This window comes from Phyllobates terribilis, unplaced genomic scaffold (genome assembly GCF_046119375.1).
Source record: "Phyllobates terribilis strain yellow unplaced genomic scaffold, ASM4611937v1 Scaffold_4__5_contigs__length_816908805, whole genome shotgun sequence".
Lineage (NCBI taxonomy): Eukaryota > Metazoa > Chordata > Amphibia > Anura > Dendrobatidae > Phyllobates > Phyllobates terribilis.
Genome location: NW_027362764.1, coordinates 561,647,535 through 561,667,560, shown reverse-complemented (window position 1 = coordinate 561,667,560; position 20,026 = coordinate 561,647,535). Strand labels below are relative to the sequence as shown.

Genomic DNA, 20,026 nt, shown 5'->3' with positions numbered 1-20,026 from the left:
TTGAACATCTGTGGGATCATTCGAAGAGGGCTATCCATGCTCGGCGACCATCAAACTTAACTGAACTGGAATTGTTTTGTAAAGAGGAATGGTCAAAAATACCTTCATCCAGGTTCCAGGAACTCATTAAAAGCTACAGGAAGCGACTAGAGGCTGTTATTTTTGCAAAAGGAGGATCTACTAAATATTAATGTCACTTTTCTGGTGAGGTGCCCATACTTATGCACCTGTCAAATTTTGTTTGAATGCAGATTGCACATTTTCTGTTAGTACAATAAACCTCATTTCAAGGCAGAAACATTACTGTGTCCAACAGTTATTACATACATCAAACTGAAATAGCTGTTGCAAAAACACCAATTTTTATAAAACATTAAGCTTAAGATTAATAGGGGTGCCCAAACTTTTTCATATGACTGTAAGCATCATATTTATTTTTTATTTTATTCTTTTTTTAACAGGTTCTATGGTACCCGGGTCCGGAGGAGAGTCTCCTCTCCTCCAAACCCGGGTACCATCCGCACATTGAAACGCATGGAATGCGCATCTACAGATGCAGTGATGCGGATTCCATGCGTTCCAATGCCAGTCAATGGCGGCGAAAACGCAGCGCTTCCACAAAATAATTGGTAGTGCTGCGGATTTTTCCGCAATAATAATCCGCAGCGGAAATTTCCGCAGCATGTGCATAGCACATGCGGATTATCATTGGGGAACATGGCAGACATTCGACCAAGCGTTTTTTAAGCGTTTCTGCAGTGGAATTGCCGCTGCAAAAACGCTTAAAAAACGCATCGTGGGCACACAGCCATAGTCATAGGATTGCTTGCATTTTTCTTCTTAATGTAATCATGCAGCCAAAGTTGAAGTCGTAAGTTCTTTCTGCTTTTTCTTCGCATCCACTCTTGGTTTAGCCAAAATAAACCATAAAAAATTCTACTCAACCGTACAGTGTGAATTTTGATTTTTTAAATCTGCGTTATATTGTGTTATTGTAGAGCCTCTTGTTCATTTATAGAGTACATGTAAAACAGTGCATACATTATTTTTATTTTGCATTTTTATATATTAGAAATGAATGTGAAAACTGTCTAAATAATGCCAAATGTAAAGTATGTTTAAATGTAAAAATTATAGCCCAAAATGGCTAAAAAATGCTTTAATATGTGCCTATAATAGAAAATCATATTTTATATACACTTACAGCCAATCTGGATCTAATTAATAGGAATGCACAAGATATAAATCATTTAAATATTTTAGTTACCAAATCACACATTATTCTATGTGATGTAACAGTGGAGGTACTAACTACTGTACATCCAGTATGTGTCCCTTCTGCAAATTGCTATTAACTGTACAATATCCATACATATTAAAGGCCAAAAACCCTTGGTCTTGTATAACAGAGGGCAACTGGTAAAACCTCATTCCGCAAAAGAGAGAATACATTGACACAAACATTACATATGTTGCTTAAATAGTGGTAATGGAATAAACAGAACTATATTATGCTTCAAATATCGTCACAAACCATTGTAATAACAATACTATTTACAGTGATAAAGTAACACTAAAATATTTTATTGTCTGAGAATATTACATTATAAAAATATAATATTCATCATAAATTGGATTCTTAAATACAAGCACTTTCTTTCGCTGTAATATCTTTTGTAGCATTTGGCCACAGGTAGATGGCATTTGGGTACCTACCTATTTATTATTAGGTATACGCGCCCATTAACTTTGGCATGGCTACGAGTTGGAGATGAAGGCACAAGAATGCATGCAATGGAAATGTGAGTTAAAAGAGAGAAGGAAAGCAGTTAAATAAGATGAAATGAAGCATGACGAGATGCATGACACAATGGCAGTTAGGTAAGTAACAAAGATGCTTAAGATTGACTATGTACATGAAGGGAAACAAGATAATAATGACTGCAAGTATGTCTCACAGGTACAATAGACGAGTAGTGCAACACTCTTCATCAAACTTAATATGACCATACAGACAAAGTTTAGACATAGCAGTCATTTGGCAATCATTCCCAGAAATAATCAATCTCTTACAATGACCATTTACTTCAGGACGCCCTTTGATCAGTTTACTTTTAAGAAATTTGTAGTGAACTTATTGAAACCTGAACTATCCTTTGCATAATATATTACTGGTGTTCAAATATTCCTACCATGAACTACATTATATCATTTACTATGGATGAATTTCAGAAAGATCACTAGTAATTGACAAGATAGAACTCAGCATAGATAACATTGCATGGCTTTGTCTTTTTGTTGTATTGATCAATTGGTTAAAGGGCAAAAAATTGTTCTAGACTAGCATTATCTATTTTGTGCAACATTTAAGATCTAACATTTGTAAAAAATCTCTTCTTACCATATAAAGAAAAATTACCTAATTGTATAAAACCATATAAAGAATAATCAGTTAACTTATTTTAAATGTATTTTGTGTACATTTCTACAAAAGTTAAACACGTATTGTCTACCTTTTTACCTACCTGTAAATTGTGCTGTCCTGCTTGGTGGTTACAGCCTTAAGGTCCGTGAGCTGCAGGAAATGGTCATGAAAGTAATGTAGGTGTAATATACACACCAACAAAAAAGAAGTTGGGATAAAGATACGAGTGAACAGATCTGTCAGAGTAAAGGTTTCTAAACCAAGATCTGCTAACCTGAAAAAAAACAAAAACAAAGACAGAAGTAAGCAAAACATCAAGATAAGGAATAGAATCACAGACACAACTTTTGACTTGTTTTCCTAGCCTGATATAAAACTCCACCAGTGTCCTTCCTGCCTGCAGCAGAGAGCTCACACTGCTCAGTGCAAGCTGCAGCTATTAGTTAGGATGAGTGGGTGCACATTACATACACTTAAGCTCATGAGCTCTCTCTCCTATCATATTACCCCTCTATAAATCGTTTGTAAAGCCATATCTAGAATATGGGATCCTGTTTTGAGCTCCACATTTAAAAAGGATATTGGGAGGTTAGAGTCAGTTCAAAGGTGGCAACTAGATTATTACAAAGCATAGAAGGCCTCTTCTATAATTAGAGCTTAGAAAAGTTGGGCTTGTTTAGCTTAGAAAAAGAGGAGATCTTATTTATATGTATAAATACGTGTGTGGTCAACACAAAAGACTGACACATGATTTATTCTTTCTACTGACCTTACAAAGGACCAGGGGACATTTATTACAGGTTGAAGAAAGGCGATTCCAGAAGCTAAATAGGAAAGTATTCTTTACAGTTAGAGCAGTCAGACTGTGGAATGCCCGACGACAAGAGGTAGTGATGGCTGAGTACTAACAGCTTTTAAAAAGGACTAGACACTTTTCTAGCAACAAATAGTATTGTGGGTTAAAAATAATCTTGTGATTAGACAATGTATAGGTTTGGAGAAATGTTGAACTTGATGGATCTAAGTATTCATTCAACATATGTTACTATGTAATTTCGTAGCTGGACTCATAAAATGCTTATTTTAATATCAGGATTAAACAGCCATTCTGACATGGATTTCCAAAGTAAGTACACCAGTCTCATTGAATTAAAGAGATCTATTTAATTGTTCTTTTATTGTTAAGCCTGCTGACAGATTCACTTTAAAAAATCCTAAAATGCCTACCTTTTCTTTTAAATTGGTCCTCATTTATTAAATGGGTTGTCTGGTCATCTGATGAAAGTCTGCAGTCACTCTGTGTGATTGTTAAATTCTGAATCCTTTCAGTGTACGCACCCAATGCTGTCAGAATTCTCCAGTATGGCTGGAGAGAGTGGGCGGTCATACTTCCAGCCACATTGTGACTACATGTGCTGAACCTCACTTAATTCACTGGTATTGAGCAATGCTGAGCATGTCTAGTTGGCAGGTGATTGAATGTATGTAAATCACATACTTGCGGTCACATGATCACCCGCTATTACTGGCAACACTGGAGAATCCTGACAGTGCTGTGGTGAACACATTGTAAGGATTCAGAGTTCTACAATCTCATAAAGTGACCTTAAAATTTCATTAGAAGACCGGACAACCCTTTAGACTGATGAAATTGGCTTGTTGCATATTTTGCTTCACAATTCAGGTGCAAAGTTTTTTTTTAGACAGATGTATTAAATTTTTACACCCAAGAATGTACCACTTGGCTTTTTTTTCAGCTCACAAGAAGGTGTAACCAAGTTGAGGTTTAATTTGTATATAACTTATAATTGGCTTGTGGGAGTTTTTTTAGAACACATTTATAGAGGAAAGCAAGACATTAGTAAATGTGGGTCATTATTTCTTTATATTAAAACACAAAAAAAATGTGGGCATGAAGGAGATCTAATGGAAAAATAAATAACAAAAAGTTGCGTATGCAGAGGTCACTGCTCGGTATTTTATTTTTTATCTTTGTTTTTGGAACTGGGAGCAAGTTACAATAAACCTGTGGTACAATGTCCAGCAGATGAATATTATATTGAAGCCACGCCATATGACCACATACTGTATAAACCTTTTTTTCTGGGGAATTGATCTTAATTAAAACATGCCTGTTACTGTGATGCTTTTCTTTTAATAAATGTATTGTTAACGACCCTTGACAAGGTAATGAGGTCTTCTTCCGCATACATAGATATCAAGATTCCCATATACCTTGTTAAAACTAAATTTAGATGCTAATAAAAAAAAATTCAGAATTTGAATGAGATTTAAACATTGATGTCATATTTGACATTACCGATACTTCCTCCATACACAGAGGTTCATCCATAAGTACAGCAGTGTCCAGTACTGCAGCTCAGTCACACTAAAGTTAAAGGAGTTGTCAACTACTCAGACAACCCCTTCTGAAACATCATAGTTCCCCCATGTAAAATTATAGCAGTTTTACTCATATCTAGTGCAGGCGTCATTCCAGAGATGATGCCACTAGCTCTCCCAGGACTCCCTTGACATTGTTATGCCATGCAAGCCCTACGGCCAATCAGTGGCCGCTTTACTCTCACTTTCTTTGGATATATCTTACATCTGGAGGAAGTTTGAGAGCAGCAGCAAGCAGCTCTCAGTTCTTCCATGTGTACGTTTCGTCCAAAGGAAGTGAGAGGGAAATGGCCGCTGATTGTTAGGCAATGCAAGCCGTGCAGTCATTCTCACGCCAGCCCCGGGAGAGATGGTTCCATCATTGTTAGAACGGCGCCCGCACTGAAGGTGAGTATAACTACTATTATTTTACATGGGAGAATTATAGTGATTGCGAAGGGGTTGTACGAGTAGTGGACAACCCCTTTAATGCGAATGTGTGATTATGTGTCTATGTTTGACGCGGCTGCATTACCGTGAGATCATTCTTCTGCTGATTGTCAGGGCTTTCAGATTGTAATCTTTTTAATTAATCTACAATTGGAAACTATTATAAAAAAACACATTTTTTTTAAATTGCCATAAAGTCAAGCGTAGCACTACATAACCTTACCATTGTGAAGACATAGAAATATTAGTGTTTCTTCCACTTGGAGATCCAAACATAATGGACAGCATTGCTACTAATATACTGATGCTGGAGTGACACATGGTCCTTGGTCTATTATTTGGACTTTATGCAACAGTTTTTTTATGTCCTGATATAATATTAATAGTGATAATAAAAAGACAGACGTACTTATCTTTATCTAATCCTGTCATGTTCATCCAGAGAGGTGGGAAGGATTCAAACTGATAAGTATAAATTAAAATAAGCACCAACATGGTGTAAACTACCACAGACATCCAGAAATATTTTAAAATTCGTCGCCACCATTCATAGTGCACCTAGAGAGTAGAAAATAGACATAACTAGAAGGAAAAATGCATGTAACTTAGATATGTGTTTGTACATATTTCACCATGAAAACTGGTGCAACAATAGGTGCTGCTGTTTATTATCAGGGTAGGCAGACACATGAGTCGCTTTATTGACGGAGATTGGATAGATGTCCTAGAAAGGATGTAAAGGGACCTAGCATCGAGTTACAGGGATAACAAGCCATAATGTTAGACTGCTAGATGTACAGGAATAATCTCCCCTAAATGGCGAGATTTTGTTTGGCAGATGTGTATACTTCCATAAGGTACTGGCGACATACAAAAAAGAGCTGTAATATGGCGGCATGAGTCCTAATTGTGAAAATGTCCAATACAAAAAGGACAACCAAATGTAAAAGAAATCACATTCAGATATGAGATTGGTTTAAGTAAATGTGTTCATTACTGAATGTTGAGCGTGAGAATTTTACATGTCAGAGAGCAAAAGTGTATTCCAATTGTAATGCAGCGGCTTGCTGCATTGCTAAAATGTCCAGGGGGTGTGTTCTGGCTGACCATTTACCTCCCCGTCAGGTGACTGATCACATGACTGTGACATCATCACAGGTCCTGTGTGCACAGAAGGATATATAAATCCTGGTGGTTCTGAAACAGAGTCAGAGAGAGAGAGGCCTGGTGAAGCCTGGAAGGCAGCGGCTGGATCCCTATGTTTGAGATACCAGTAGCCTTGGAGTGCACGTGGCTTGGAGACTACGTCTGGGAAGCCTTAAAGCCACAGCTGTGGCAGAACCGACCTGATAGAAGCAGCTGAGACCCGGCAAAGGTAAATCGGCGCTATAAGTGAATATTGTTGCTGTACCTTGCTGAAGTCTGTATTTGAAGCCAAACGGGAGTAGCTGCCACTGAAAAGGCTCTAGGATACATGTGTAACATTCCTGCGAGCCACTGAGATGGACTATGTTATGTGCAGTTTATGATGTGTAATAAACTGCTGGACTACATATTACCGGAAAACGTTGCATGTGTGCTTTAATTGACCTAGTGAAGCGAGTACCCCAGCGCGATGAATAGCGCTACCTTACACAATCCAGCATCTAAATAAGTTGCTATCCCAGTGTGATACATTTATGGTATATACTGTATATAGTAATGCTATCTCATTATCTGTGCTCTTAAAAATACAGGTAATGGTGAACAGAACAGTAAAAAGATGCTAAGTATGAACATAAAATGTAATAATCCTGGTGAGCACTAAAATAAAAAAAATCTAAATATGAACAATTCATATTGTTCTTACCCTTACTTTTATACAAAAAGGTCACTTCAAGGATTTGGAATTTCTTGGCTCCCCATGGTAATCAAAATGGTTGCCAATGCACAAAGCAATTTGCAAATAGGAGTATGAGTCTGCCTTTGCTGTTTGATCTCAGATCTTTGGTTAGTTACAAAGTATGTCTTTGTGGGTGAATTTCTCAGTGTCTGGGGCATGCTGCTTTCTTATCCTACATGAACACCAACGCCTCCAAAAACTAGTGTCTGAGCCCGTCATAGATATCTCATGAGCTGAGCACCACAAGGACCACCTGGCCCAAAATAAAAAGACTAGCCCACAGCCACATAAAAATGGAAAAGTTCATCCAGCTCACCATACGTAGTAGAATTCCTCAGGACGTGCAGGGATTGGCCTGTGTTGGCACCAGGGAGGATTAACGGCAGGAAAGAGAGATTATCCAGCACAAAATCCAGGGAAATAATTAAAAACTAGAAATTTATTTAAACACGATTAAAAAGAGTACATGTTAAAAAGATAATCTAAACAGCATGCTATCTGATGCGTTTCGAACTATGTTCTTATTCATAGTAGCATAGTATCAACTACAATAAGAACACACAGTTCGAAACACGTCAGATAGCATGCTGTTTAGAGCATCTTTTTAACATGTACTCTTTTTAATCATGTTTAAATAAATTTCTAGTTTTTAATTAATTCCCTGGATTTTGTGCTGGATAATCTCTCTTTCTTGCCATTAACCCACAGCCACAGTGAGCACAACATGAACCAATTGATCAGTACTTGCTCAAAGTCAGGTAATGAGAAATTATATAGGCACTGAAAGGGATGACTATCTAAGTACTATCTCAATGTAGAGCAGGGGACTAATACTGTACATATTTACTTATGCATGGCATAGTGAATGGGTTAGATATATTTACAGGCTGTTCATATGTACAAGAAACTAAGGGAGGTGAATATAGAAGTGAATAGGATGTATATGTATAGTCTGTTAGTTTGGAGGTGTACCAGAACACTGTCCGTGGAAGACTGGCTGGCAGCTTTTACAAGGGCTTCCGCAGACAGACAAGCTTTGTACAAGCCACTTTTGTCCAGCAAGCCCAGGGGAACCCTGACCTTCAGGCTATGTGCCCACGTTGCGGAAATGAAGCAGAAAATTTCTGCTTCATTTCTGCATGTCCTCTCCCGGAAAAATGCATGCAGAATTTCGCAAGCGTTTATCGCGCGTTTTTCGCGCGTTTTCGACATGCGGAATTGCCTTGCATTTTTTATTGCTTTGCAAAAGCAATTCCGCATGCAGAAACGCAAAATTAAATGGCATGCTGCGGATTTTTTTGCGCATCAAAAACGCAGCGGAAAAATCCGCAGCATGGGCATAGAACTTGCAGATTCTCATTGGGGACCATGGGGTGCGGATTGACAAGCGTTTTACAAGCGGAAATTCCGCAGCAAATACGCTTGAAAAACGCTACGCGGGCACATACCCTCACTCTTTAACCCTTATACAGTGTTCTGAACGAATGCAGGACTTTGTTGCATCTACGGAATGGCTGTTGACCTGTTGAGCGATCTAGCAGAGGATAACTAGAAAACCGTGTCATTACGAAGAGGTCAGGATCAGGAACAAAAGCATAAGGCAGATGGGTAGCCCGAACGCCATGTCAGTACCAAGAAGTCAGGATCAGGAATAAAATTGTAAGGAAATATGTAGTCTAAACACAAGCTGAGGTCAATGATAGAATAAACAGATTAAATCAGAGAAGAGCTACAAGAGAGAACCAGAGCAATTATCATATATAACTGGCAATTGGAAACAGACTGCTAAGTGTTTAAATAGTGTATGGCAAGGTTCACATCAGGGAGCTAAGGAGACAACAATGTTTAAGAATTACTCACAAGCTCCCTAACTGAAAGGCACCACAAATTCCAGATTACTAAACAGAACTGCTCCAGTATTGTACATGCGTCATCCACAATGAAGGCGCAGCACTGCCCGCAACAGATGCAGAAGTAGAAGGAGCGATTTCAGAGATGGATATTATAAGAGAAGTTTATAGGAGGAATAACAAGGATTGAGAGGATGAAAAGAAAGGCTTGAAATATAGATGTACGCACTATATGTTTGTGCTCTGGTCCTTCAAGCCATATCCACACTCACGTATGTTCAAGTTGAAGGTGGACTAAAGGGGGCAATTTGTGGCAACAAAAGCACCAGAAATTGCATAATAGCAGGCTGTAAGGTTTTAGTAGACTGAAAAAAAAGGTAAGGAAGCTGTTAGAAAAGTGAAGAACCAAAGATATTTTGATAGAAAACTCCGTAGACTCTAGTCAAGGCTTGAAGAAGTTTAATTGTACTGTAATCACTTTTATGCGTAGAATTATATGGTCAACGTATGGTGGTAATGCTGGTCTTTGTACAATAGTTTATTCAGTAACAGTATAGTAATAGCATTCAGTCACTATGTAGTGGTAATGATGTGGCAGTATTTATAGTGGCATCACTGGGAATACTGGTCTTTTTGTAGTGTGTTCTGTTTTGTAACAGTATGGAGGTTAAAATCACTAAATGATGCTGGTAGTATTTGGTCCTGATATAGTGGCATTATTTGATAATATTTTATGACCCTAGCTAAACTCCTGGAAGTGATAGAAAGCAGTGCTGCAGCTCTCTGTGCACCACCTCCTGGTCGTTTGGTTGGTACAATATTCAAGCATTTGGGTCTCTACTTGGAATTTCACCGAAGGCCAAATTTTGTCTGAGATTTACATAGTTTTGAATTTAGTTGCAAGCTCAGGTACTGATATGACGTTCCTGGTGCCTATAACACACAAAAGTCACTCCAGGGTGTCCTAGAACCACAAGAGGCATTCAAACATTAGTATACAGTACATCATCTAACTTTCCAACTATTACTATCATTATGTTTTTGATATGTAATGAAACGATACAGCTGTACATAAATGGTACCTGATACAGAGCTACGCAGAACAGGAACAGCATCATGTAGATGATCTTGTACATGACTATTTTCCCTTCAAAGCTGACAAAGAAGAACATTCCACCACAGATGTAAATCCAATACTTCACAAACATTGCCATCACCAGGTTCCCTAGCACCTTCATAATATCATTTTCATCTTCTTCTTCAGCTTCCGTTTTTTGTATTTCTTCTTCTAGAAAAAGCAACCATAATAGCAATAATACAAAAAATAAAATAAAAACAATAAAGAATTACACAGTTAAATAGGTAATATATGAATTCCTTGAATCCAACATTAATGGGACTTGGTAAGTGCTAGATTTAATTGACATTCTGGATTATAAAATAGCCATATAAAAATAATCCCCAAACTATTCTGACAAACTCCCTCACTGTTTCACACTCTTCTGGCCTTGTGAATTTCTATCATACTGGAGACATGTGCTGTGAACAAGTTTGGGATTATCAGACAATCTGAATTATTGGATGTCAAACTACTTTCCTACCTTTATCTTGGCTTCCAACTTTAATTTCTGATAATGTTGCTTCTTGTGCTTTTAATATTTTTTGCTCTGTAAGGTGTTGTCTCAGCAAAAGCCAGAATGTAACATTGAAAAGTATCTATACCAAATAAATACAAAAAAAGAGATATCTAACATTTGTTTATTCTTTTCTTTTCCATGCATCATAGATTATCCTCATTTTCCATTATGGAATTTGTGAAGGGTTAACTATGTTAATGATAAAAGCCATGATGCCAATGTGAACACAGCCTTAGGGTTCATGAAGACGTCCATGCAACACAGTCCGAGCACAGACGGCAATACAAGGACTGTTCGCGGGACTCCAGACCTGAGCGTGACAGCTTCATATAATTCTATGAGGCCGTCACGCTTAGATCAGTAGTCCTAAGGCCAGGACATGATGGCATTAATTGCACACCTATGTGCCTGTGTAGACAGATTGCAATGTTTTATGACTTTGGATATAATGTATGTTTTAGTAGATTACATCACTTGTGTATATGCTACAGTCTATAATAAATCTGCTAAGTATTATGGCAAGTAGGATATTTTATGTAAGTCTTCACTGTAATCTTGCAAGAAACTGCATTATAACACATCACATGTAATATATTGCTGTGAAGTCCTGACATTAGGAGAATTTTTTTTAGGAACAAGATGACACTCAAGAACTGCAAACAATATACTGCAGTTCACATCTTATTACTATTTGTGTCTTCAAAACAGTCTCTAAAGTTTGTTGAAAAATGTTTGTGCAAATTGCTCACCTTTGATGCAAGTTCATCTGGGCTCTTACGTTCAAGAAGACCTGAAATAACTTTAAGCTCTTTAGGCAAATCTATGCTCCAAATGTATTGTAAAGTTACCAATAAATTGCCATAAATAACCATAAAGGGTGAGCTAAGCATGGCATATTTCCTTCTATCACGAATCATCCAGAGGGCGCAAGACCAGATTAGCAATACAAAGGTTAACCAGCTGTGATATGTAATACTCCAAGCCTAGTAGTGACAAAAAAAAGAGAAAAAAGAAACGCATGTCATTGAATCAGGAGGCAGTGAACAAATAGGCCCAATTTCAACCTTGCATTATTATTTGTAAACAACCCAGTGGCAGCACGGTGGCTCAGTGGTTAGCACTGTAGCCTTGCAATGATGGGATTCTGGGGTCAAATCTCTCCAAGGACAACATCTGCAAGGAGTCTATATTCTCCCTGTGCTTATGTGGGTTTACTCCCATGCCTCAGATGCCGATAGGGAATTTAGATTGGGGACAGTAATGTTGATGATGTCTATAAAGTGCTGTTCAATTAATGGTGCTACATAAGGGAGTAAAATAAAACAAGGGTTTATAAAACATAGTATCCTATTTACATATGCAAATCTTATTTGTAGTTCATAAACTGTTGTACAATCTATGCCTAAGGCAGGCCACCCATACGAGAGGGGGAATCTTATGTGTATGGGAGCCTGGTCATTTGCACCATTCGAAGAATATTTCCCATTGATAGAAACATGAATTCTCAGCTCCTTAATGGAGGAATCAAGAGATATGTGTACGGACACCTTTAAGACTTATTAATGTACCTTATATAGCATGTAAAACATGGCGTCTCATTGCTTTTTTCTGAATTAGTATAGATGCTTTATTTGCAAGCTGTATTTTTTTCTCTTATAAGGCTATATATTCTTACATATCTAAATCTGCAGTTAATTGGCTACATGTAAACAAGCCCTTGGTATTTTATATCTATGCACTATACAAAAAACTGATATAAAGTAAGCAACCAAAACAGCATTTTTATCATCATACCATCATAGAAATAAGAGCACAGATGTAACTCTGCTTCATGATGAACTGCAGCACTACCACCAGAGCATGAACTTTAGCGTTTTCCTTTTTCTCAGACACATCCTCTTCCACCTCCTGCTCCTCCTCTTCTTCTTCCTCTTCTTCTTTCTTTTCTAATGGAAAACATGTTAGTAATTCTCCATCATACAAAATATACAGAATTTAAACACACTTTCAGGGCTATTACAGTGATAGTGAAGCAGTCATTAAACTGCAGCTCGCCAGCTCCTGGGTTATATTAGACCCAGTATAGGCCTTATTCTACTGAGCAAGACGGCAATGAAGAATAAGGACTACTAATGATAGTCATAAAATAAGGAGTACCACTGACTATTATTACATTGTTAAAGGGAAAAATAACTTTTATTGATATATATATATAATTATTATAATAATAAAAATAAAAATAATAATAATTAAATTGATAAAAATCTCATATACTCATTGTACTGGGCATATATTGGTTCACTTCTGTATGCCTGATGGTTTATGTGCTATACAGCTATGAGCCACTACAGGATACATTTCCATATAACAGTACCATGAATATGTGACTAGTAAATAGTGTCAATATGTAAAAGTTATGTGAGTTATGTAACATTACCCTGCAGGGATTGTGTTTTTTTTTTACAGTGGTGAAATAGTACTTTCAAGTGAAAGCCATTTTTTAAAAAAAATCCTGTAAAGAACTAAGTGTATATTCTGACGTGGCAGATTGTTTTGCAGGAATTTGAGTGATTGCTCCATATCTTTGAATTGGGTTTGATAAACTGATGCAAATACTACAGAGATAACTCCAATCAGATATGTAAGATTTTAACTTCTGCAACAAATCTGCCATGTGTGAACATAGCCTAAGTGTCAGAAAGCTGCCTGCTTTGTGGAACGTAGTTGTCTTAATGTGAATCTGAACCATAAATGAGACCATGTGACTCATTTATAATTTCTTTAATCTCTTGAGTGCCAAGAAGGTAATCCAAAATCAGAGCTTTGACATCACTGAGGACTTTTTCCACAAGGTTACAAGATCTGGCAAGTTTAACAATATAAACAATAGAGATAAATAAGGAAATAACAAGATCATACACATGTACTGCAATATGCCTTATTTTATATTGGAAACCCAAATAAGGCACAGGAGAAGGCTGGGCACACACAACATAAAGATTACACTGTAAAACCATCCAAAAAACCTGTACTAAAATTGTGACAGATATGAAATACATTACTGAGTTTAGTGTGGAATTTTCTGTAATCAATGAAATCTGCGGCAAAAATCAGCATTTCTGCAACAGATAACGCATGCTATGGTGCGCCTTCAATCCAATACAGATTTTTCGTGTTGTGAGCGAATGGGATTTGTTACAACCCTATGGCACTTTGTTATCCAATTTACCGTAAGTGCCGATTCTACAACTAAAATTCCGTCAAAAGTATCTGACATATTAATCCTCCTCTACAAAATCATGGACTAGTCACATTTTAATTTTACAGATGATATCACATTGAACTGTACTCTTACCAGAGATTTCATCTGTATGCTCCCATTTGTACTGAGGTGTTGAGTACACATCTATTTTAGTAGGCCCGTTTTCTATAGGAAGTGATGCATTTATTGTGTGATAATCAACTGGTGTCCCATTAACTGTTACAAGTAGTACCTGTCAAGCAGCAATTAGCAAAAAATATTCAATCATATTTTAACATTAACTTGCTCCATACAATACAACAGAATAATGCATATCCTAGTTTAAGGCTACTTATCTGCAGTATAGTCGGATGTTACAGTATATGGCTGGTTTGGATTTCATTAAACAACTTTCACTTCATTTGTGCACAAAGATCAACATCTAATCTGCTCTAGAGCTATATTCACACTTTATTTTGCAAACATGCAGCCTGCAATGTTTTACTTTTCTAGCGTCTTTTGTGGCTTTTTATGTGGTAAAAATGCTAAAGACAAATGTTGGCTGTAAGTGAATAAATAAATCTGGAAAGCACTACAGTATGTTACCTCTTTTCAGGCCATTGGTGTTTTAGTCTACACTCCCACAATGAGGTTTTGGTGAGTTTTTGATTTTGCAGATTTTTTGTACCATTTCTGCACCTATTATTTAAATTAGGTTACTTGCGTTTTTTCATTGCGTTTTTATGTGTGTTTTTCACCTTGCGTTTTTATTGCGTTTTTGACGCTGCGTTTTTTGTCTCTTGTTGGTGCGTCATGCTTTAAATAAAGCTGCTTTGTTTTTGATACTTAAAGGGGTATTCCCATCTCCAAGATCCTATCCCAATATGTAGTAGGTGTAATAATAATAATATTAGCAAATACCTCCAATTAGATATGTCGTAAAGTTTTTCTGATTCGCTATGTCACTTACCCCATGTATGGTATTGCAAGACCTTATGTATCCATGGTTATGTGGCACCCCAGGAGTCCGGTTGCAACAGTGGCATTGCCTCCCTCACCAGAGGTGATGCCATGCCTGGAAACAAGCAGGGGTCCCCTAGTCAGGTATACTAAACATGCAACACTTTCCTGGCTCCAGACCAGCAAGGGGAGCTCCTCCCCTTGGCAACTGGGATCTGGAGGCGGGGTTAGTTAGTCTTAGTGTGAGGAGTTGAAGAGAGGACGTCGAGAAGAGAGGAGCTGGGGACTGGAGCTGCACGGCAGCTCACCCCAGAAGGAGCGAACACCAAAGAACCGGACACCGGAGTCCGAGACTGTGGGGCACTGAAAGGCCCAGCAGTAGAAACCAGAGGGCAGGAGACAGCAGGTCTCCTGGCCCCATCAGACGCCCGGAGGCTCAGCAGTACCGCAGGGTCCAGCACCGCCACGTGGGAGTGACGCGCCAGCAAGGCCCGAGCTGCCTGCCATACGGGTGAGCACAGAAACGCCGCACTCAGGGACGAGGGTCACCGCACCGCTACAAGCAGCAGGGCCAAAGAGTTTAGTGGAAAGGGAAGGCCTCCAACTTCACCTGGCAAGGAGGATTCTTTACTTGCTTCCAGGCTGCCCGGACTTCCACTTCTAGCCAGTACTCTAGTCCCGGCTTGTTTAATCAGCACCAGTAAAGACCCTGGGACAGCACTTCCTTGTCTCTGTGTTTCTTGCTGCGCCATCAACCCCTGCATTACAACGCCCAGCACAACCTGCAATATCCACACTGCCCTAGAGCTAGCTCTTCCTGTGGAGAGCCACACCATCCCTGCTGCAGTAACATCAGCTTCAGAGGACTGCTCCGCAGCGGCGGCTCCACATAGCCGCATACCACAGGTGGCGTCACGAACTTTATACAATCACCATAATTCCCCTATAAATAATCCCTTTTTATTGACCGCCCTGGGTCACGGACCTGGTCACCGCCACTGTGACATTCCCCAGCATCCACCGGCCCGGCACCGGGTACCCCACGGCCCAGGGGGCGCGTCACTAACGTACACTCATATAGTGACAGTTAGGCCACGGCCCCACTATCAGTATTCGGTATAATAGAAACAAGTCACCACTTCTGTATTTATCACCCACTCCTTGTTTTGGCTCCCACTCCTGAGAAAAAATACTGACCGAATACTGATAGAGGGGCCGTGGCCTTAGTTAGCTAGCTGCAAGTGGTCGTAACCATGGATACCTAAGGTGCTGCAATGCCTGCACATGAGGTAAGAGATATAGTGAATAAAAAAAATATACTACATTTCTAATTGGAGTTATTTGCTAATATTATTATTATTACACTTACCACATATTGTGATAGGATCTTAGAGATGGGAATATCCCTTTAACGGTCTTTGGCTTTGACAAAACTTTATTGATACACTTAGTTGCAGATTACACGCGATTTTGATGCATTTCTTCTGTGAAAACACACTAAAAACACATTTGCGTTTTTACCTGCGGATTTTCAATGGGGAAAATCTGTACAGAAAACTCGGCGTACCCGCAAGAAAGATGGACATGCTGCGCTGCGAAACATGCACCACAGGTCAGTTAAGCACAGTGGGCACAAGATTTCTATAAATCCCACCCACTGGAACTGTAAGATGCTGAATTTTGATGCAGCAAAAATACACAGAGTTAAAAATGAACCAAAAGTTCATCATGGGAACGTACTCTTAGGCCACAGCCCCACTGTCAGTATTTGGTCAGTATTTTTTCTCAGTAGTGGGAGCCAAAACCAGGAGTGGGTGATAAATGCAGAATTGGTGACTTGTTTCTATTATACCTTTCTCTGATTGTTCCTCACCTGGTTTTGGCTCCCACTCCTGAGATAAAATACTGACCAAATATTGATTGTGGGGCCGTGGCCTTATTCCAAGAGTAGTGTGCTCTGGGTGTGGCTTTTGCATGTGTTTTTCCATAACCCTCTCTATGGTAAAAAAAAATGCATAATAAAATGCATGTGTGTATAAAAAAAAACATAAAAAACACATGAAAATCATGTACCTGTATTACAATACTGATGTGAAAATTACAGTAGTAGCAATGTGAATGAGATTTATCAGAGCAAAATCTGAAATTAGCAGCATTTCCACTATAAAATCCACAGTGAATTTTGCTGCTGCAAATGTTTTGTACCAGACTTTACGATGTGTGAGGTCAGCAGCAGAAAGGTCCCGTTGGAACATACTCTAAGTGTAGATTCCTAATTAAAGGGAATCTGTCAGCAGGTTTTTGTATTGTAATCTAACAGCAAAATGATGTAAAAGGTGAGAATCTGATTCCAGCGATGTGTCACTTAGTTTACTGGGTGCAGCAGTTGTAATAGAATCACAGCATTCTCTTCTGCAGATTTAGCAGAGCTCGTAATGTTGAGCCCTGTATAACCCCACTGAGTGTTAGCTCTCTCTGTACAATGTACTGTATATTGACAGAGAGCTGCTAATTAGAGATGAGCGTTGTTCTACTCGAACTGTTCGCAAATCTCAAATTCGAGCTGTTTTGGGCGGTGTTCGAGCCGTTCGGCGAACACGAACAATTTGAGAAAAATTCGGCTGTTCGAGGTTATGTTCGATAACTGTTCGTGCACCAAAATCATAACTGGATTTTTTCTCAGTAATGATGAAAATTAATGTTAATACGCAGTTTGAGTGTACAGCGGGGTGGGGGGAGGGGCAGGGGATGGATCTCTGCAGGAACAATGAAGATCTCCATTTTTTTTTTCTCTTTCCCGCATTTACAGTGGGGAGGTGCAATCTGTCAGCCTATCAGCAGCACACACACGGAGCGAAGTGCTTTTTTTCACACAAGCAAAGGCATGTGTCATTGGCAGTGTATGTCACATGTCCTTGCCCTATAAGACCAAGCCATTTTCCCCGTCGCCACCATTTTCTCACTGCTGCAGCTGCGTGTTAGACGGCACCGCTGTTGCTGTGTGCGCTATACCTTGTTAATTTCAAGACAATTTTCGCACAAATCTACAGATAGCTTGGGAGTAGGGAATAGTTGTGATTGCAGTCCTTTTAAGGACTAGGTTACAGCATTTCCTACGACTTTTATCAGGCAGGTCTGTGCTCTTAAATAGATAGATTGTGGGAGTAAAGACTAATTGTAATTGGAGTCCTTTTCAGGACTAGGTTACATCAGTTCCTATCAGTTTTTGCCAGGCAGGTCTGTGCCAGTGCTGTGCAAGTTTTTTTCACAGCATTTGGCTGAATCTAGCAAAGCTAATCCTTTTTGGCCTATTGCAGAGTTTGTTAGTCAGTGGAGTAGCCTATCTGTGTTGCAAGATATACCACCTGTGTATAGAATACCAATTTTTTTACTGCACCTAGTGAAGTAAAATCTTTTGGGCATAGCATCATTCTATTAGTCCATCTATACTGACCTCCATCAGGTTGCAAATTGAATATAATTTTTTTCTGCATCTAGCTCTGAAAAAATATTGGGCTTCTAGCTGTGTGTGGGACTTGTTGTATTAGTCCATCTATACTGACCTCCATCAGGTTGCAAACTGCATATATTTTTTTCTTTATCTACCTCTGAAAAAATATTGGGCTTCTAGCTGTGTGTGGGACTTGTTCTATTAATCCATCTATACAGACCTCCATCAGGTTGCAAACTGAATATATTTTTTTCTGCATCTACCTCTGAAAAAATATTGGGCTTCTAGCTGTGTGTGGGACTTGTTGTATTAGTCCATCTATACTGACCTCCATCAGGTTGCAAACTGAATATATTTTTTTCTGCATCTACTTCTGAAAAAATATTGGGCTTCTAGCTGTGTGTGGGACTTGTTGTATTAGTCCATCTATACAGACCTCCATCAGGTTGCAAACTGAATATATTTTTTTCTGCATCTACCTCTGAAAAAATATTGGGCTTCTAGCTGTGTGTGGGACTTGTTGTATTAATCCATCTATGCTGACCTCCATTAGGTTGCAAACTGAATATATTTTTTTCTGCATCTACCTCTGAAAAAATATTGGGCTTCTAGCTGTGTGTGGGACTTGTTCTATTAATCCATCTATACAGACCTCCATCAGGTTGCAAACTGAATATATTTTTTTCTGCATCTACCTCTGAAAAAATATTGGGCTTCTAGCTGTGTGTGGGACTTGTTCTATTAATCCATCTATACAGACCTCCATCAGGTTGCCAACTGAATATATTTTTTCTGCATCTACCTCTGAAAAAATATTGGGCTTCTAGCTGTGTGTGGGACTTGTTGTATTAGTCCATCTATACTGACCTCCATCAGGTTGCAAACTGAATATATTTTTTTCTGCATCTACCTCTGAAAAAATATTGGGCTTCTAGCTGTGTGTGGGACTTGTTCTATTAATCCATCTATACAGACCTCCATCAGGTTGCAAACTGAATATATTTTTTTCTGCATCTAGCTCTGAAAAAATATTTGGCCTTCTAGCAGTGTGTGGGACTTTCTCTATTAGTCCATCTATACTGACCTCCATCAGGTTGCAAATTGAATATAATTTTTTTCTGCATCTAACCCAGCCAATAGTTTTGGCCTAATACCACAGTTTGGCCACTCAGCTCTGCTCGGTTCCCATCCATTGTTTTTTTGTGCAAACAACTCCAGAGTTGTTAATTAGTTAACCACCAAAATGAGTGGAAAAAGGCCTGCTGCTAGTGGAAAGGGGAATAGGCGTGTTGGGAAGGGGAAAAAAGGTTGTGTCCGTGGGGTAGGTGTTAAAGCAACAGTAACATCTGCAGAAGAAAGACCATCTTCCAGCCAAACTAAAATGTCTACTTCTTTTAGCGGACAATGTTATAAGATCGCTTTCTTACGGCTACGCCAATCGCTACAAATTCCAGATGAGGCACAAAAACAGCAGGTGCTTCAACGGATATCAAGTGCTCCTTTAAGTGGGCTCTCCTCCACATCAACTTCAACATCACAAATACTCCAGTCCTCAAAGGTGTCACCCCAATCGCACTTGCTTCCTCACAGCTCCCAAATCTCCAGCTGCCCGTCTGAGTATGAGGTAGAACAGATGGTTGAGTCTGCAGAGCTGTTTACTCATACTATAGCCTGAGAATCAGAGGTCGACTCCAGCGCTTCTGTGAATCCAGACGAGGAAATGATCTGCACTGATGCCCAGAATCTTT

General features: G+C 38.9%; 1 protein-coding gene across 7 annotated transcripts in view; it reads right to left on the bottom strand.

Annotated features, from left to right (window-relative positions):
- The window catches only part of PIEZO2 (piezo type mechanosensitive ion channel component 2), a 501,115-nt gene that overhangs the window by 125,982 nt on the left and 355,107 nt on the right, over positions 1-20,026 (bottom strand). For all 7 annotated transcript variants that reach the window (XM_073679027.1, XM_073679025.1, XM_073679031.1 and 4 more), the window contains exons 11-17: positions 13,982-14,120; positions 12,421-12,572; positions 11,376-11,609; positions 10,591-10,705; positions 10,072-10,277; positions 5,667-5,815; positions 2,526-2,699 (exon numbers count right to left, since the gene is read on the bottom strand). In XM_073679027.1, coding sequence (XP_073535128.1) covers positions 2,526-2,699; positions 5,667-5,815; positions 10,072-10,277; positions 10,591-10,705; positions 11,376-11,609; positions 12,421-12,572; positions 13,982-14,120 — 1,169 coding nt within the window. The remainder of the gene's footprint in view (positions 1-2,525; positions 2,700-5,666; positions 5,816-10,071; positions 10,278-10,590; positions 10,706-11,375; positions 11,610-12,420; positions 12,573-13,981; positions 14,121-20,026) is intronic.